This window comes from Rousettus aegyptiacus, unplaced genomic scaffold (genome assembly GCF_014176215.1).
Source record: "Rousettus aegyptiacus isolate mRouAeg1 unplaced genomic scaffold, mRouAeg1.p scaffold_m13_p_9, whole genome shotgun sequence".
NCBI classification, from domain to species: Eukaryota; Metazoa; Chordata; class Mammalia; order Chiroptera; family Pteropodidae; genus Rousettus; species Rousettus aegyptiacus.
Window position 1 is genome coordinate 101,543,461 of NW_023416312.1, and position 17,365 is coordinate 101,560,825.

At 42.5% G+C, this 17,365-nt stretch overlaps 1 protein-coding gene across 8 annotated transcripts in view; it reads left to right on the top strand.

Moving 5' to 3' along the window:
• Positions 1-17,365, top strand: part of BRCC3 (BRCA1/BRCA2-containing complex subunit 3) — a 40,072-nt gene that overhangs the window by 18,522 nt on the left and 4,185 nt on the right. For 7 of the 8 annotated variants that reach the window (XM_016133464.2, XM_016133466.2, XM_016133467.2 and 4 more), the window contains 4 exons: positions 987-1,075; positions 2,522-2,577; positions 12,067-12,198; positions 12,746-12,789. In XM_016133464.2, the coding sequence (XP_015988950.1) occupies positions 987-1,075; positions 2,522-2,577; positions 12,067-12,198; positions 12,746-12,789 (321 nt within the window). Of the gene's footprint in view, positions 1-986; positions 1,076-2,521; positions 2,578-4,922; positions 4,998-12,066; positions 12,199-12,745; positions 12,790-17,365 lie in introns of all 8 variants that reach the window. The other variant, XM_016133471.2, reaches the window with a different exon arrangement.

Genomic DNA, 17,365 nt, shown 5'->3' on the forward strand with positions numbered 1-17,365 from the left:
GTTTATCCTTATTTAACTGCTGAGGAAATAGGCTTAGAGGTATTAAAGGTCCGACCAAGACCACATAGCAGTATGGAGATCATTCACACAATGCTGTGTATTTTCAGCCAGTATTGCCTTCATACTCAGTGCCGTGGACTGTTTGGTCTCACTCTTTACTTAGGAAGGCACCGGGAGGAGCCCCAATCCAGATCAAAAGGTACAAATGCAAAGAATGTTTAAGAACACGGCGGCAAATGAAGTAGGCATGAGTCACTGGACCCACCCACACTCTGCAGTGTCTGTAACAGCTGATCTTTTCTACTCTTCATAAACAGTGGTCTGAAGACTTCAGATCTTTAAATTTAGTCTCTGTTAAGTTTTTGGTAATCTTTTTTGCGTATTCCTTTTAAATGCTCTTATTTAGTACCTGTTTGTGATTTGCTTTTCAGAAATCGCATTACCATATAGTGAGGTTTCGTTTCTACTCCCTGGACTGTTGAATTCTATTGCAGTCAACTTCTGTATAGTGGTTTCCTCTCTAAGAATTTCCTCTGTAATAGTTCTCCACTTCCATTCTTTAGTATCGAGTCTAATATATTCACTTCCCTAGAAACTGTTCATCAAAAGGTTTATCCCAGGAAATCTTTTCGTCTCCTTCCAATGCCTGCCTTTGTCTTTAGTCCCCTGGAAGCGATGAGTCAGGTTCTAGGGGGCTAACTGAAGTCTTCCATTTTTCTCTTTCTGTGCTACGCTTCATAGCAGGGCTAGTCTTGGGCCAGGCAGCCTAGAGTTTTAGATAAGTTTTCTTATTTAATCGCAGACTTCCCACAGTATTTCTCTAACCTAGTAAAATATTAGTGCTTTGACAATCATATCATCCTTAGGAAATATCCCTTTTCTGCCTCTAGAATTTGATTCCCAGGAGGATTATTATTCTATTTCTCTTAAAATCTTCACATCTGTGAGACACAGTTTATTGACAGCAGATTTCTGTTTATTTGCAGATGTTCGCACGCAAGCCATGTACCAGATGATGGATCAAGGCTTTGTAGGACTTATTTTTTCCTGTTTCATAGAGGATAAAAACACAAAGGTATTGTGTGCGTGTGCACATGTTTGTGTGCGCACACGTGCACGCGTGCATGTGTGTAAACACACACAGAACGTAGAAAAATCTTTTTGCAATTTCAATAGGGTGGCCAGGGAAGGTTTCAATGAGAAAGGTCATTGAGTCAGAACCTGAAGAAAGTGGGGGAACAATCTTGTGGATTTCTTGGGGGAAGAGCGTTCCAGGCAGAGGAAATAGCCAGTGCAAAGACCCTGAGGTGAGTGTGACATGTTCAGGGGACATCAAGGAAGTCAGTGTGGCTGCAGCAGAGGGAGGAAGACCGTGACCATGTGTCCCAGCTCTACCCTATTATCCCACTCTCTTGTTTAGTCAGCTCACTACTTGGAAGGGCCCTGGTTGGGATGACTGCGCATCTGCTCATCCTACAGTGAGGTCTGAAAGTTAACTGGGGCCAGATCTTCTGAGGCCTTGACTTTGACTCTGAGTCGAGAAGCCACTAGAGGGTGACTTTATGTTTTAATGGGATCTTGCTGACTATTGCGTTGATGATAGACTGGATGGGGCAGGGATGGGAGTGGGGGGCGGGAGGGGGCGTGGGCTGCATGGCATCATGAAAGCCATGTGGAAGATACTGCGGTAATCTAGCCTGGGATGATGGAGGCCTGACCACGATGGCAGAGTGGCAGCAACGAGAGGTGGCCGGATTCTACACGTATCTCAGCGGCTAGTAATAGTAACAAGTTCTACCGTTTATCACCTGTTGTATGGCACCTACTCATTGGGTGTTTGACATGAATATTCTCTGACCCTGACAAAAAGCCTGTGAGGACGGTTGCCATCCGTATGTTATGGATGAACAAACCGAAGCTCAGGAAAGTTAAGTTGCTTGATCAAATGGCTACTTTGCCATCGTCTATTTGGAGGACTTCTGTTTTGAATTTTACATTTGTGTCAAGAGATTTTGCTATGCATCAGTTTAAACAAAAAGAAAATTACTATTTAACATTGTAGGTGTGAATTTTGCCAAGAGCATCAAGTGTGTCCTATTATTTAGTATGTTAGTTATGCTCTCAGAATCTATGTTAACAATAGATATAGTCTTCATGAAATCAGTCTCTTCCACAAATATTAAAAGTTCAGTATTTTGAACTTCGTATTTCATTTGAAATGCTTTTGGCTTTGTCATCATAAATTCGTTTGCCGCCATTATAATAGTTGTCGAACAAGTTTGTCAGCTTCCAACAAAGCAGTTGCTGTCGCACGAACACGTGTCTGTGGCCATTTTCATGTTGACCGATGGATCATTCTGATGGCACTAATATGGTGTATTCCATCTCTGTGATCTCTTTTACCTTCCATTTTCAAAGTGGCCTTTGAGTTTTAGGTTAGCATATCACTAAACTGCTATATCTTTTTTTTCAAATTAATCCTTCTCTTTGTGACCTTTTTTAATTTTTTATTTTTTTATAGACTGGCCGCGTCCTCTACACTTGCTTCCAATCCATCCAGGCCCAAAAGAGCTCAGAGTAAGTACGTATGTTATGTTTTGGTGGGTTAACTTCCAGTCAAGAACATTGCTTGTTTTCTTTCATTTTATTTCTCTCACTGGTAAAACACTAAGAATTCTGTAGTCTACTTACACTCCTTAACGTCCCTGTGAGGAGTGAGAGTCTCTTTCGCATCTCGGTATTGGGGACCTACAGAGCTAGCAGCACAGACTAAGTGTGCAGAGAATTTGAGATTGTACAGCCTATTGCCTTCGTTGTGCCATAAACTTGACTTTAGAGTTACAGTATCTCATTTAAAAATGTTCACATAGGTTACTTTCCTCATTTAAATTCAATTCAACCTAAATTAGAAAATCTTAATCTAATCTCTGCTACATGCCAAATGTCAAAGTAGGCACTGAGGATGCAAAGATGAAAGCCAGGTTCATTATCTAATTGAGAAACAGAAGCAAAGACCGTCTTGAAATTTTTTTCTTATAATAATCGTTCATTTATTATTATAGCATTGTGACATTGTTCGAAATAGCAGTGAATTGAGAAAAACATGTTTGTCGGTACAGACCGATGAAAGTATGATGCATCCAAAAATTGGATTAATATGTAGCCACTAAAAAACTATGAGGAATATGTCATCTTTCTTGGTTCCCTCTGTCATCGTAGTAAACCTTCTGAGTCCGCACTTGTCTGAAAATGGTTTTATTCTTTCTTAGTAACCCTAATGGCTAAAGAATTCTGAATCGACATTTTCCCCAGACCTTTAAAGGCATTGTATCATTATTGTTTCATAAACATCCAGTATTATCGATGAAGTCTTTTACCAGTCTAATTCTTCTTCCAATGACTTTGCCAAATTTACATATCCTAATAACGCTTTGTTAAAAAAAAAATTTCCACAAACACGATCAGGTCATTTGTGCATAATGACAATTTTCTGTCTTTCTATATGCCTTTTATTTCTTTTTCTTGCCTAACCGAACTTGCGAGGATTTTCAGGGATGACATTAGGCATTCTTTTCTTATTCCCATGTTCAGGGAGACAGTTTTTAATAATTTACCAGTAAGTGTGATGTTTATTGTAGGTTCTGGGTAGATATGGTTTATCAGTTTAAGGAAATTCCTCTCTTAACTATATTTTGTTGTAGTTCTGTGCTCTGAGACAGGCTGCTCAGATTGGAATTTCTCCTTTTTAAAAGTGTGGTAGAAGTCTCATAAAACCACCTTGGCCTCATGCCTTCTGGCTTTTCTCTTTATTAATTTCTCCCTTCTATTTCCTGTAAGTTTTATTGTCATCCTTATTCTAAATTCCTGAGGTGACAGTAAGTTTATTTTCTGCTTCTCTTGTTTTCTAATAAACACATTTAAGGCCACGAATTTTCTTCCTCACTTTGGCCCCATCCTATAGGTTTTGATATATAATAGTTCCAGTAGTTTTCGTTTCACTTCTAACTCACTTGTGTTTTTCGTTTTTAATTTTCTTCAACTCAAGAGTTATTTAGAAGTGCATTTAAAATTTTTCAGCTGTGTAGATCTGGGAGGGGAATGGATATTTTTTGCTATTATGTTCATTTTTAATACTACATTATGGTAGCTGGCCCATGTGACATCAGCATTATGGATATTTTTTTATGTTTCCTTTGTTAGCCTCAAATAAGGGTCCACAAACAGGAGCCCGTAGGCCACATGGGCCTGGTGCCTATTTATTGGAAAACAGCCACACTCATTCATTTACGTACCACTCGTGACAACTTTATAGCTGAGCACTTGTGACAGAGACACTGTGGTCATTTTTTGTGACTCTTCATATGGTTTGAAAAATATGTGTACTATTTTTGGGAGCAAGTCCCTCATCTCCTTGTTGGAACAGGCTTGTTGTGTTATACTGATCTTTATATCTTTCCTCATTGTGCTTTCGATTATACATATCTGAGAGGGATGCGTATCAACTTCCCATCATAACTAGAGTTGTACACTTCCTATATTTTCCTCAGGGTTAGCTTTACATATTTTGAAGCTGTATCATTAGTCCATAAAGAGCGTATGAAGGTTCATAACTATTATATCGTTTTGCTGTGTATAAAATAGCCCTCTGGGTAAATACCCTTCACCCAGATTCCCCAAATGCTTTATATAGAGCCTTGAATTCTTTCTCTCTAAAGAATATTATTGTTCCCATCAGGATTGGGTTCATATTAAATAATTAAATCATAAATAATGAATTAAATAAATAGAATTAGTTTAAACGGGAAAGATTATTTCTTGGGTAGAAGAAGTCTGGAGATAGGTATCCCAGGGCTTCGGTGTGATCGGAATGCTCAAGCTCCCACCTCTGCCTCACCATCTTGGTCTATGTTTTCCATCCTTATGTTCGCTCGTGGTCCACGAGACTTCTGGAGCTCCAGGCAGCACACCTCCATCAAAGGCCAGGAGGAGGAGGAAAGGCAGGAGGGCAGAAAGGGGCCCATCGCAGCTCAGCCAGTTTCTAATAAGTGATCTTTCCAGAAGTCCCAGAAAACAGTTGAATTTCTATCTCTCATTGGTAGAACTCAGTCCAGTGGCCACAACAGCTAAGCTCCTAGGGAGGCCTGTCGGGTGGCTCTGTCCTGGGTGAAAAAATGGCATTCTGTTAGCAAGCAGGAAGATGAGGCTGGACGTTTGGACTAGGTGGCCAGCGGTCTCTGCCATGCCTGTTGCTCATTGTGGTTCTTGTTAACAGCATTTTCCTGTTGCAAGTGCTTCTGTTTCTTTATTCTCAACCTTCCTCGGTTATACTGCCTCAGGTGTGTCTCTTGTAAATAGAACATAGCCAGATCTTGAGTTATCTGCTTTTAAGCAGTCGGCACATCTGTCTATTAACAGGGGAGTATAATGCCTTCATTTTATTACCTTTGCTGAGGTATGTGGCAGTATTCCTGCCATTACCTTTCGGCTTTCCGTTTGCCATATTTTAAGTTCTTTTTACCTTTCCTGCCATTTGTTAACACCGAGTTTCCTGTTGTATAAATTGTCCTTATCATTTTGATTTTTTTTAGTTGTTACTCTTAACGTTTTTTGAACGTTCTGTCTTGAAATAATTTCAGACTTAAAGAAAAGTTGCAAGAATTGTACAAAGGATTTCTGTATACCCTTCACCCAGATTCCCCAAATGTCAAGAATTTATTACATTTCCAATTTTTTCTTATACCCATGGATAATTTTTCCTGACCCATTTGAGGGTAAGTCGCACCTTCAGTGGAAATTTCCTCAAGAACAAGGGCATTCTCTTATTACCACCAATAAAACAGTTAATGTCAGGACATTAAAATTCATACAATATGAGTATCTAATCCATAGATGGTATTAAAATTTCACCAGTTCTCTCAATAACATCCCTCATAGCAGAAAAAAAATCCTTCGTTCTAGTCCAGGATGCAGTCCAGGTTTTATATTGCATGTAATCATCATGACTCCTTAGTCTCCTTTGATCTGATGCAATGACTATGTCTTTTGTGACCTTAATATTTTTGAAGGCTAGAGGCCAGATATTTTGGAAAATGTCCCTCACTTTGGATCTGCTTATGTTTTATCATTATTTGATGCAGATTATTATGCACTTTTGACAATAACACTACCAAAATGACACGTTCTTCTCAGTGATTTGCATCAGGAGGCACAGATCAGTTTGTTCTATTCATTACTAATGATTTCAACTTTGACCATGTGCTTAAGCCAGTGTCTTTTAGCTCTTTCCACTGTAAAGTTATTATTCTTCCCTTTGAAATTAATAATTATCTTTGGAGTTTTAAGACTCATCAGTGATTCTTTCCTGATTTATTTATTACTAGGATGGTTATCAAAGGCAGTGTTCTTTTTTTTTTAATTAATTTCTTATGATGACATTGGTTAACGAAATCCAGTAAATTTCAGCTGTACACTTCAACAGTAAGGTATATATATTGCATTGTGTGTTCACCTCTCATAGTTAGATTTCTTCCTGTCATCACAAATTGGGCTCCCTTTACCCCATCTTCCTCCCCCTCCCCCCACTCCCTACCCTTTGGTAACTACTAATCTGTAGTCCATGCCCATGACTCTCTGTTTGTTTGTCCTGTTCATTTGTTGCTTTCAGGTTTATATCCCACATATAAGTGATATTATGTGGTTTTCAACTTTTCTATCTGGCTTATTTAACATGATTATCTTGAGGTTGCAAATGTCAGTCTTTCATCTCTTCTTATGGCTGCGTAATATTCCATTGTACATGTGCACCACAGCTTCTTTAGCCAATTGTCTATCATAGGACACTTCGGTTACTTCCATGTCCTGGCCACTGTGAATAATGCTGCTGTGAACATTGGTGTACAGATATACTTTTGAATATGGGTTTTCAAGTCTCTGAGATAAATACCCAGTAGAGGGATTGCTGGATCATACGGTAGATCAATTCTTAGTTTTTTGAGGAACCTCCATACTGTTTTCCATAGTGGCTGTACCAATTTGCAGCCCCACCAGCAGTGTGTGAGGGTTCTTTTTTTCCACATCCTCTCCAGTATTTGTTATTACTTGTCCTGTTGGGTATAGCTATTCTAACAGGTGTGAGATAGTAACTCGTTGTGGTTTTGATTTGCACTTCCCTAATAGCTAGCGATGTTGAGCATCTTCTCAGATATTTGTTGGCCATTTGTCAAAGGCAGTGTTCTAATGCCGTCATTCCTTCTACATCTGCTAGCTGGCATTCTGCTCCAAGGAAGGGCTTTCCCTTATTCCCATTTGTTTGTTTATTTACTTATATTAGTGTAGACACCTAAATTCTTATTTTATTTTATTCAGTAGATTCTAATCATCGCCATCATAGGCACACATCGTTTCAGAATCTGCCCATGGAAGCCCCTCCCATGTTCTTTTGACACTTTCTCGGCATCAGTTGAGCATCACCCGATTTTCTGGCAGGAGATGTTCCAGCTTCATCTCATTCTTTCCTGTGCTCACGTTGCCTTAATGTGCTGTTAGGCCATATTTGCTAATATTTTATTTAGTACTTTTACATCTATGATCATAATTGATAACTTTTTGGAATTTGCTTGGTGCTGTTTTCATCAGGTTTAGGTATTCCCCTAGGAAAGCAACAGGGCCTTTTATTTGGGGCGGAGGGCAGTTTGTATTTCTCTGTTTCTGCTGTAAGCTTCCGCAGTGTAGTGGTTATCACTTTCCTAATGGGGTTAGATTTCTTAAACCGTATTTTCCTAAGAAATTATCCATTTTTCTCTTATTTTCATATTTATTTGCGTAGAGATCTGTCTGCCAGATAGTCTTTCATGGTATTTTAACTCTCTTCTGTTTCATTAGTTCCCTTCCTCTTGTCATTTCATATTTTTTATGTCTCTGCTCTTTCCTGTTTTCCTCTTGATTATGTTAGGTAGTGATGTATGTATCTATTTATATATGTATATATATATATACACACACATATATGTATGTATACATGTATAATATTCAACAGAATATTATACATATTATATATAATATATATTATATATTATATATGTATATAATATTCAACAGAATTGGAAGCAGGATTCCAAAGAGATATTTGCACACCCATGTTCAATATAGCGTTATGAATAATAGCCAAGATGTGGAAACAAGCCAAACACATTTAATTTGGGGGGAGCTATTTTGAATGGCAGTTTTAAAAATCTTCCATTTGCAGAACTGATTTTGCGTGTTAAGCTTGTATTCTGTGACCTTGCTAAACACATACAGATACACGATAGTGTTGTGTACAAATAGAAATAACAAGACATGTACAAGATTTGGATGCCGAATAACTCAAAGTGAATCCTGGAGAATGTCCCATGTGCATTTGAGAAGAACGTAAATTTTACAGTGTTCTTGGGTGGCACATTCTGTATATATCTGTTAAGTGTAATTGATGCGCAGTATCATTCGGTCCCTCTGTTTCTTTATCTTCTGCCTTGTTCAGTCCATTATGGAAAGTGAGATTTTGACGTCTCCTACTATTATTGTGTTGCTATTTCAGTCATTTATTTAGGAGTTCTGATGTTAGATGCATAAATATTCATAATTATTTTATCTCCTTGGTTTATTAACCCTTTTATCCTTACGTAATGTCCTCCTTTGTCCCTCGTAACAGTGTTTGACTTACAGTCTATTTCACCTGCTACAAGTCTAGCCCTGCTCTCTTTTGGTTTCTATTTGCATAGAATATCTCTTTCCATGTTTTCACTTTCAGCCTAAGTGTGACCTTACATCGAAAGTGACTTCCCTATGGACAGCATTTAGTTGGGTCCTCTCTTTTTAACTCATTCCAGCCAGTCTGTGTCTTTTGATTGATCGGCTGAAGGTGGGAACTGGAATAGACTAAATATTAACATTCCCCGGAGGGGGCGTGCCCATTCCGTCAGCAAATAGCCAGACCGGGAGCCTCGTCAGTGCCACCCGATGAAAAGTTAGCCGTGTCAGAGCTGTGCTGCTACTTTAGTTATTTTCCATTTTACTTCATTTTGCGGGCATTTGAGCACAGGGTGAGATCTGCCCCGTGGGTACTCCGGTTCCCACGTTCCAGCAGGAATTGTAGATCTGACCAACCTGAAATCATGACTCCATCTCTGCTTTCCGGCCCAGGTCCCGGTTTCCTATGTGTCTATATTCTCAGCAAGCCCTGTGGGGTAAAACCAGCAGGAGGGGAGAAGTGACTCTTTGTGGGGTTTCTACATGTTTCAGTTCGTCTCACCATCCCACATGGTTGTTACAAGCCCCACCGCATTCCTCCTACCCCAGCAAAGTCCACCTGTGTATGACAGACCCCTCGCCCTTCGCACGCCTGTGTCCTCAGAGAAGACAGATTTCCCCAGGGAGGAGAATGGTCACTGGTCTCTACGCACCTCATTGTTCTTCTCAGTATGTAGTTTATTTAGACTGAATCTCTGTATCCACAGCTTTCTGGGGTCTTTTCTTTAGGCCATATACTTTTGTCTTATCTGTTTTCTTGTTGTTATGGTGGCTGTAGCAGTCTTTGGTGACCTTGTACATCTGTAACTGGTAGCAGAATTAGCAGCTCACAGTAATCCAACTAGGAACTGAGATGATTCACAGTTCGCCCTCCAGTCCCTGTAAGGGCTGGTCTGTTTTCACTCCTAGTATGTATACTGTTGAGGTCCTGACCTAAAGCCTGGGAACAGCTTAGAGCCCTGGCCTCTCCTCACTGCGACAGGCCCTGAACTCCTCCCGTTGTGTCACCGAAGACCCACAAGCACTTCTGAAATTCTCTTCAACTTCCCAGCCAACAAGTTTCCGCCTCTGAAACCAGCAGATGCCTTTCCAGGAAGACCATCTCTGAATGTCAGGCTCATCTCTCTGGATTTTCCTCCTTTTCCAGATCTTGTCCCCACGATTATTTTCTGCTTTGACAGCTACCCAGTAACTTCCAACAGATGCTATTTTATTTGGCCCAGCTATTCTAGTCACTCTCAACAGGACGATTGCTCTTAACCATCTAGTTAAGGGAGCCTCAACCCCAACTGTGGACCGGTATGGGTCTGTGGCCTGTTAGGAACTGGGCCACACAGCAGGAGGTGAGCAGCGAGCCAGTGAGAAAAGCTCCATTTGTATCTGCAGCCGCTCCCCAGCGCCAGCATCACCACCTCAGCTCTGCCTGAGACCATCAGGCATTAGATTCTCATAGGAGCACTGGTCCTGGTGCAAAAAAGGTTGGGGACCGCTGTCTAGTTTCTTAGCAGAAGCATAATCCCTGCTAAGCTTTGGATCTCTACCTACATAGGTCCTGAAATTATAGTTTTGAGTAAACTGACAGAAGCTCTAGCTGTTTCCACTAGGCAACTATGAAGATGTGTGTCCAGTCTCAGTGGACCACCAGTACCATTTCTGCTCGTGGTCTTGACAAACTCAGTGGGAAGCCCTGCTAAGCGAACTAATAGCAGCAGCAGACCGATTTCTTCAGGGTTTCCGGAAATGTCAGTAAATAATAGTCACCGTGTATTACCTCAAAGGACCCTCTGCAAACCACAAGCAGCTATGGCATGCTCTTTGATGAATTCTGCCCTGACTACTTGGATGTTGGGAAGGGGGAAGTGCTTGCAATCCTCCATCATTCGTGTTCTGTCTAGATCGTGGAACGAGGTCCAGAAACATTCTGCTGGGTGACAAAGAGAGAGGGAGCTAGATCTTAAGCTGCTGTACCACCTTGTGCCAGTGAGGTCTTACAGTGCCAGGGGCCCCCAACCCGGATGTTCCACTGAACCCACTGCTATGTGGAGTTTAGGTGTATTTGGGGTGAGAAGTAGGTTGGTCTTAGTAGCGAGCATATCTGTTTTTCTCACATTAGCATGAAAATCAAGTATTTGTGAATTTCTTACCTTCCCTCCACCCCAGGGGAGAGAATGGGAAGGGAAGGTCACTGGTGAACACTGAGTTAGAACTAGTGAGCATTTAGATGAGTGATCCCAGCCACATAATGACTCTCATGGAGTCATGGGAGAGTCTGCCGTTCCTCTTCCCCGGGATTTGTGATCAATGTATTCAAGCTCACTGGCGATGCCTTGGCTGAAAAGTGTTAGTTAGCTCTTGCTCTTGTTTGGGGAGCAAGTATCCGGGCCGTGGGGTCCCCAGGCTTCTGTTAAATTTACAAAAGTAGCCTCAGATTTTCTACGATGCTAGAGAATATCGTCCCTGTCCTTCTAATTTGCTCCCCAGATGAACTCAATTTGAACTCTCTCCACTTCGAAATTGAGCTACTAAATGAATTATGGGAATGTTTAACCTTTGAAGCATGCCATAACCATACATTTCTATTAAAACTATAGAAAACGTCTGATTATGACAACTCAGCCTTAAAAACTGAGCCACTTCTTGGAAACGAAATCTGGATGTCATAATGGTATCTGCACTCCCTTGTTCATTCATAATAGCTAAGATGCTAAAACAGTCTAAATGCCCGTCAGTGGACAAGTGGATAAAGAAAATGTGGGATGTGCATGTGTATATGTGTATACATACCATTTTCAGCGACATGGATGAACCTGGAGAACATTATGGAATGAGAAACAAGCCAGACACAGAAAAATAAATACTGTGTAGTCTCACTTATGTGTGGAATCTAAAATAGACTCATAGAAGCAGAGTGGGGTGGTGGTTGCCAGGGGTGGGGTGAAGGAGAAAATGAGGACGTGCTAGTCAAAGGGCACAGAGTTCTGGGGTGAATGAGTTCAGGAGGTCTAATGTACTACGTGGTGCCCAGTTCACGGTACCGTACTATATACTAGAAATATTATAAGAAAGTAAATCTTAAGTGTTCTCACCGCAAAAAAAGAACAGTGGTGAGGTGGCAACTGTGTTAATTATTAGCTCGAGTGCGGCGATCATTTCACCATGAGTAGACACCAAAATATCAATTTGTAAACCTTAAGTATATAATTCCTGTTTGTCACTTATACCTCAGCAAAGCTGGACACAGACAGACAAAAGCACTGACCCGAAGTGATTGTCTTGCAGGTATGAGAGGATCGAAATCCCCATCCATATTGTGCCTCATGTCACCATTGGGAAAGTGTGCCTCGAATCGGCAGTCGAGCTGCCCAAGATCCTGTGCCAAGAGGAGCAGGACGCTTATCGGAGGATCCACAGGTAGGCGCCTTCCTCGCCCCGCCCTCCACTTCCAGGGCCCAGTCTGCTCTTCTGTCCTTTCTTCTCCAGCAGCTCAAGTCTCGAGCCCACTTTCCTTCTGCCTGTCTGTGGGAATGCTGTATAGTGGTCTCCAGTCATGTCGCACGCTGTGTGACAACGTCGTTAACGTGTGTTTATTATCACTTTGGATCCTTCAGGGGCAAAAACACTTTTTTGGTTGTAAAAAAAGAAAAGTAAAGGACGGTATCTGAGTAGCCCTATTGCCAGGCACTGGGTCGTGGCCTATACATGAAGACTATGTGAAGGCTTCAGTGAGAGACAGTGCTTTTCAAAATGATCTCTTTAAATTACCTCAAAGTTCCAAATAAAAGCACTTCTCAAAAAGCATGAAAAGTTTAGCAATACCAGGAATTTAAATTATATATATTCATCTAACCCAGATGGCCGAGGCCTGCTACACTTTACCATTTCGTCTCGTAGCCCGTGATCACCTCGTTTTCCCTTAGCCGCTGCTTTGTTACTAACTTACACTGTTTTACCCCTTCAGCCTTACACATCTGGACTCAGTCACCAAGATCCATAATGGCTCAGGTAAGATTTTCTTCTTCTTGAATATAAGCAGCGACCTCTGCAATACTTAGCTGACAGAAGCAGATTTAGTTTAAGCGATTGAAGGGAAGTTATGGGTACAAGTTATCCTCAAGTTTCCTTTCCCAAGAGCTTCGCCATTCATGAATCCCGCTCCCAAATTTTCTATGGAGCACAATGAACCCTTGAACAATATAAATGCTACCGAGAGTAAGACTGGAGGGGACACAGGGACAGGTTTTACCACAGCCTGCTCAGTGGTGTGCTGGTGCCTGTTTACCAGCCGGTCCCCAGGGAGGAGGGAGGACCCTGATGGCTGTGTGTGACAGTTTCCGTGGTATGACGCCCCTCCCATGGCTGATTTCACGCTGTATGCTTAAGGAAATTTCAACACCTGGCTCTTGTGAGCTGCTCTAAGCTGGTTCTAACACAAGGATACCAGCGTGTCGTAGCGGTTGAAAGAGAAAGACACACAGACAGACAGACAGACAGACAGACAGAAAAAGGGAGGGCATGAGGGAAAAATTTGTTTCACACCAATAAATACAGCAGGGATTCCTACGCAGGGCCGAGGGACAGCAAGCTCAATACAATATACAAAATGGCTTTCCCCACGACACACACCTTCCCGCCCACGTTTCCTCTCTAACCTTGACCCCCAGGCCATTCTGTGCAGTCTCCCCCAGTGTCTAGCAAAGTCACCAGTGAGGAAAAAGAGGAGGCTTTCAGGTGCGACAGGTAATTACTTTGAGGGGAAGAGAACAGAGAGATGATGGCGTGGTGTGTCTGTCCTGTTGTTTCTCTCTGGAGGTAAAAGATGACAAAGACTTAAAAGTTAATAATAACATGTAGCGGTACCCTAAAGCCACAGTCATTTAAGTCATAAGTGGACAAATAAATCAGCAGGACTGAAAAGAGCCCAGAAACAGGCCCATAAGAATTTATATTTAAGAAAGATGTTACTTCAAATCAAGAAAAAAAGATGAATTATTCACTAAATAGTATTGCAACAGTCATTTGCCAGTTTATTCATTCACGGAATATTTGAGTGCCTACTCTTAGTCGGCACTCTTCTAGACACTGGGGTACGGTGCTGAGCAAAAGAGAGAATCTCACCCTTCATGGACGTACATTCTTCTATTTCCGCATTAGGAAAGACAAGGTTCCTACCTAACACCCTACACAACAATTCCAGGTGTATTGAAACTTTTGCTATTTAATACGGTACAGCCACTTTGGGAGAGAGCTCAGCGATTATAATGACAAATGTTCCACCAGTATGTCGCCTAGCTGTGTACCCCAAAGAATTGAAAACACGTGTTCAAACCAAACCGTGTGCAGCCAATGTTCACAGCAGCACGATTCACAGTAGCCACAGGGCGGAGATGGCCCAGTGTCTGGCAGTGCGTGGGCGGACACGCAGACGCGTGCTCCATCCACACGACAGATGCTTTTGTTGCTCAGCAACAAAAAGACCAAGTACCGATGCAGGAACGACCTGGGCGAATCCCAGGGGCGGTACGCTGAGTGAAAGAAGCGCCGCGTGGAATGTCACGCTCTATGGTTCCATTCATATGACATTCAAGAATCGGCAAAGCTGATCTAAGGTGCCAGCAAGTGCATTAGTAGCTGCTGGGGCCACAAGTGAAGGGAAGTTGACTGCAGAAAAAACTGTGGACGGGCCTCGGGGCTGATGCACACGGTCTATGCCTTCCTTGGCCGCGGGTGGGTACAAGGGGTGCGCACCTGTCAGCACTCATCAAACCGTATACTTGAAATGGGGTCCTTTAATTGTCTGTAAATTACACCCCTGTAAAGTTCATTTTCAAAGAAAAAAAATACAGAAAGAAAATATAAGAGGATATTTTTCACACTCCAGGGAGGTAATAGCCTGCCTAATCTGAAACCCTCAACTCGGGAAGAAAAGGCTGACTCAATAAGAGCTCAAGGCTTTTATAAAACCCTACAGAAAAATGAAATTGCTCATGGTAATCTTTAAAAGAGGTATGGATGAAGATGAAATCATCAGTTTTTCACATTTTCTTTTGGCAAAGATTAACTTGACAGATAAGTATGTGAAGGTGTGGGGAAAGTGAACGCTCCCGTATACTGTGCCCAGAGGTGTAATTTGGTACAATTTGCAAAATACTGGATAATCAGTTTAAAAATATACACGCACCTGAATATAGCAATTCTACTTCTAGAAATGTATCCGTCAAAAATTTGGAGGACAAGTGTGCAAAAATAAAGTTAAAGGGGTATTAGTTGCAGTCTTTCTAATAGCAAAAGATTGGATGCCACTGAAGTGCCCATCAATAGAAGATTTATTTAATTGTTACGTCCATTCTGATGAATATTGTGTGGCCCTTAATTATAAGGAAAGCCAGGAGTCAAGACAGTGGCGCAGGTACATGCTATGTCTGCCTCCTCTCATGACCAAATCAGAATTACAACGAAACTATGGGACAACCACGGAGAATCGCCTGAAGTCTGCTGAACAAAAGTCATACAGAAATAGTCCCCCTGAGACTGGTATGAGCGGCGGGGACATGGAAAGGGCTGATCCCACACCCGCATGTGGCAGTTAAAAATTGAGAGGGATCTCTCAGCTGCCAAGGTCCTGCCGGAGGAGCGAGGGGTCCTGGCCCCACAATGGGCTCCTGGGCCCCGGCTTTCAGTGCTGGGAAAAGAGGTCCCCAAAAGTTTTGGATGTGAAAACCAGCAGAGAGGGTGGCTGAGTGAGGGGAGGGCTGTGGGAGTCACAGACTCTCCTCTTAGAGGGCCCATGTGTAGACTCACCACTGAGGGACTCACCTGCTCTGAGCTCCAGCGCTGGGGCAGCAGCTCGAAAGGCGCCAGGGACACACAGGGAGGAACTGAGTGGTCTGGCTATGGCGCAAGGGCTGGAGGGGCAGCTTTCACCCAGACAGAAGTACAGGTAGAAGCCACTATCTGTTGGGCACTGCCCCCACCCAGCGTGCAAATGTAGTTGGGCACCATCATACCTGAGTCTCCATCGACCTGGCTAACAGTAGTCACTCCACCTTGTTGATTCCTTGAGACCCTGACCCGCCCCCCCCCCATGTGCACGCCACCTGAGCCACTTCCAGTGGCTTTTCCGTACAAACAGCCTGTCTTGGCTCTTGCTGCAGACTTTCCTAAAATCTCTCAAAGGCTCACAAACCCCAGACAAGCAGTATCTGGCCTCAGCATGCCATGTACCTGTTCCTAAGTAGCCCCAAGCCTGGCAGCCGGCCTCAGTTCCTGACTTGGCCTCTTGAGGCAGCTCCAAGCCCAGTGTGGCTGACTGTCATTTGCGGATTGCTTGGTGGCTCATGCCAGGTAGCCCCAGGCAAGGCACAGGCTTTGGACCAAGCCAGAGCACCACCTGGGCGCATGTGAGGGTGACACACGTGAAGGGCAGACTGGCCAGGCACCGCAGTCCTGCTAAAGTGAGTCCTGCTCCTGGGGTCAACCCGCGCACAGCAGCTCCTCCACTGTCCTCACGGCCAGTCAGCCTGAGGGTCAGTCCCTCCCACTGGCAGGCAGCCAAGGCTCTACTACAACAGGAGGGCACACACGACCCACGCAAGGGACACACCTGGAACGCCCGGCTCAGGTGATCAAGGAAATTGCGTCACTGGGACCCACAGGCCACATACTCCATAAGGCCACTCCACTAAGACCTATCTGAAGAAACATTGATGGAAGACTTCCCTAACCCGATGAAGCAAATAGACACTCAAGCCCAGGAAGTGCAGAGTCTCAAACAAGATGAACCCAAAGAGGCCCACACCAAGACACATCATCATTAAAATGCCAAAGGTTAAGGACAAAGAGAGAATCTTAAAAGCAGCAAGAGAGAGGCAGCTAGTTACCTACAAGAGAGCACCCATGAGACTGTCAGCTAATTTCTCAAACTTTGCAAACCAGAGGGACAGACAGGAAATATTCAAAGTGATGAAAAGCAAAGCTCTACAACCAAGATGACTCTGCCCAGCAAGGCTAACATTTAGAATTGAAAGACAGATAAAGAACTTCCCAGACAAGAAAAAGCTAAAGGAGTTCATCACCACCAAACTGGTATTATAGGAAACATTGGAGGGACTTCTTTAAGAAAAAGAAGAAACAAGGATCAAAAATGTGAACAATAATACACATAAAACTAATATGCTGTATGCCAACTGTCATTGAAAATAAATTATTTTTAAAAATTAACAGTAAAATAGCAGTAACTATATATTTATCAACAATTACTTTAAACGAGAATGGATTAAATGATCCAATCAAAATACCCAGGGTGGCTGAGTGGATAAGAAAACAAGACCCTTACGTATGCTGCCTACAAGAGACTCTCTTCAGATCGAAAGACATATACCGGCTCTAAGTAAAGAAATAAAAAAAGAAATTTCATGAAAATGGAAACAAACAAAAGTTGGGGTAGAAATACTCATGCCAGACAAAATAGACTTTAAAAGAGGCCATAACAAGAAATGAAGAAGGACCCAGTGATCCCACTTCTGAGTGTTTATCCAAAGAAATGTAAAAGGGACATGAGAATCCATATGCTCATTGCAGC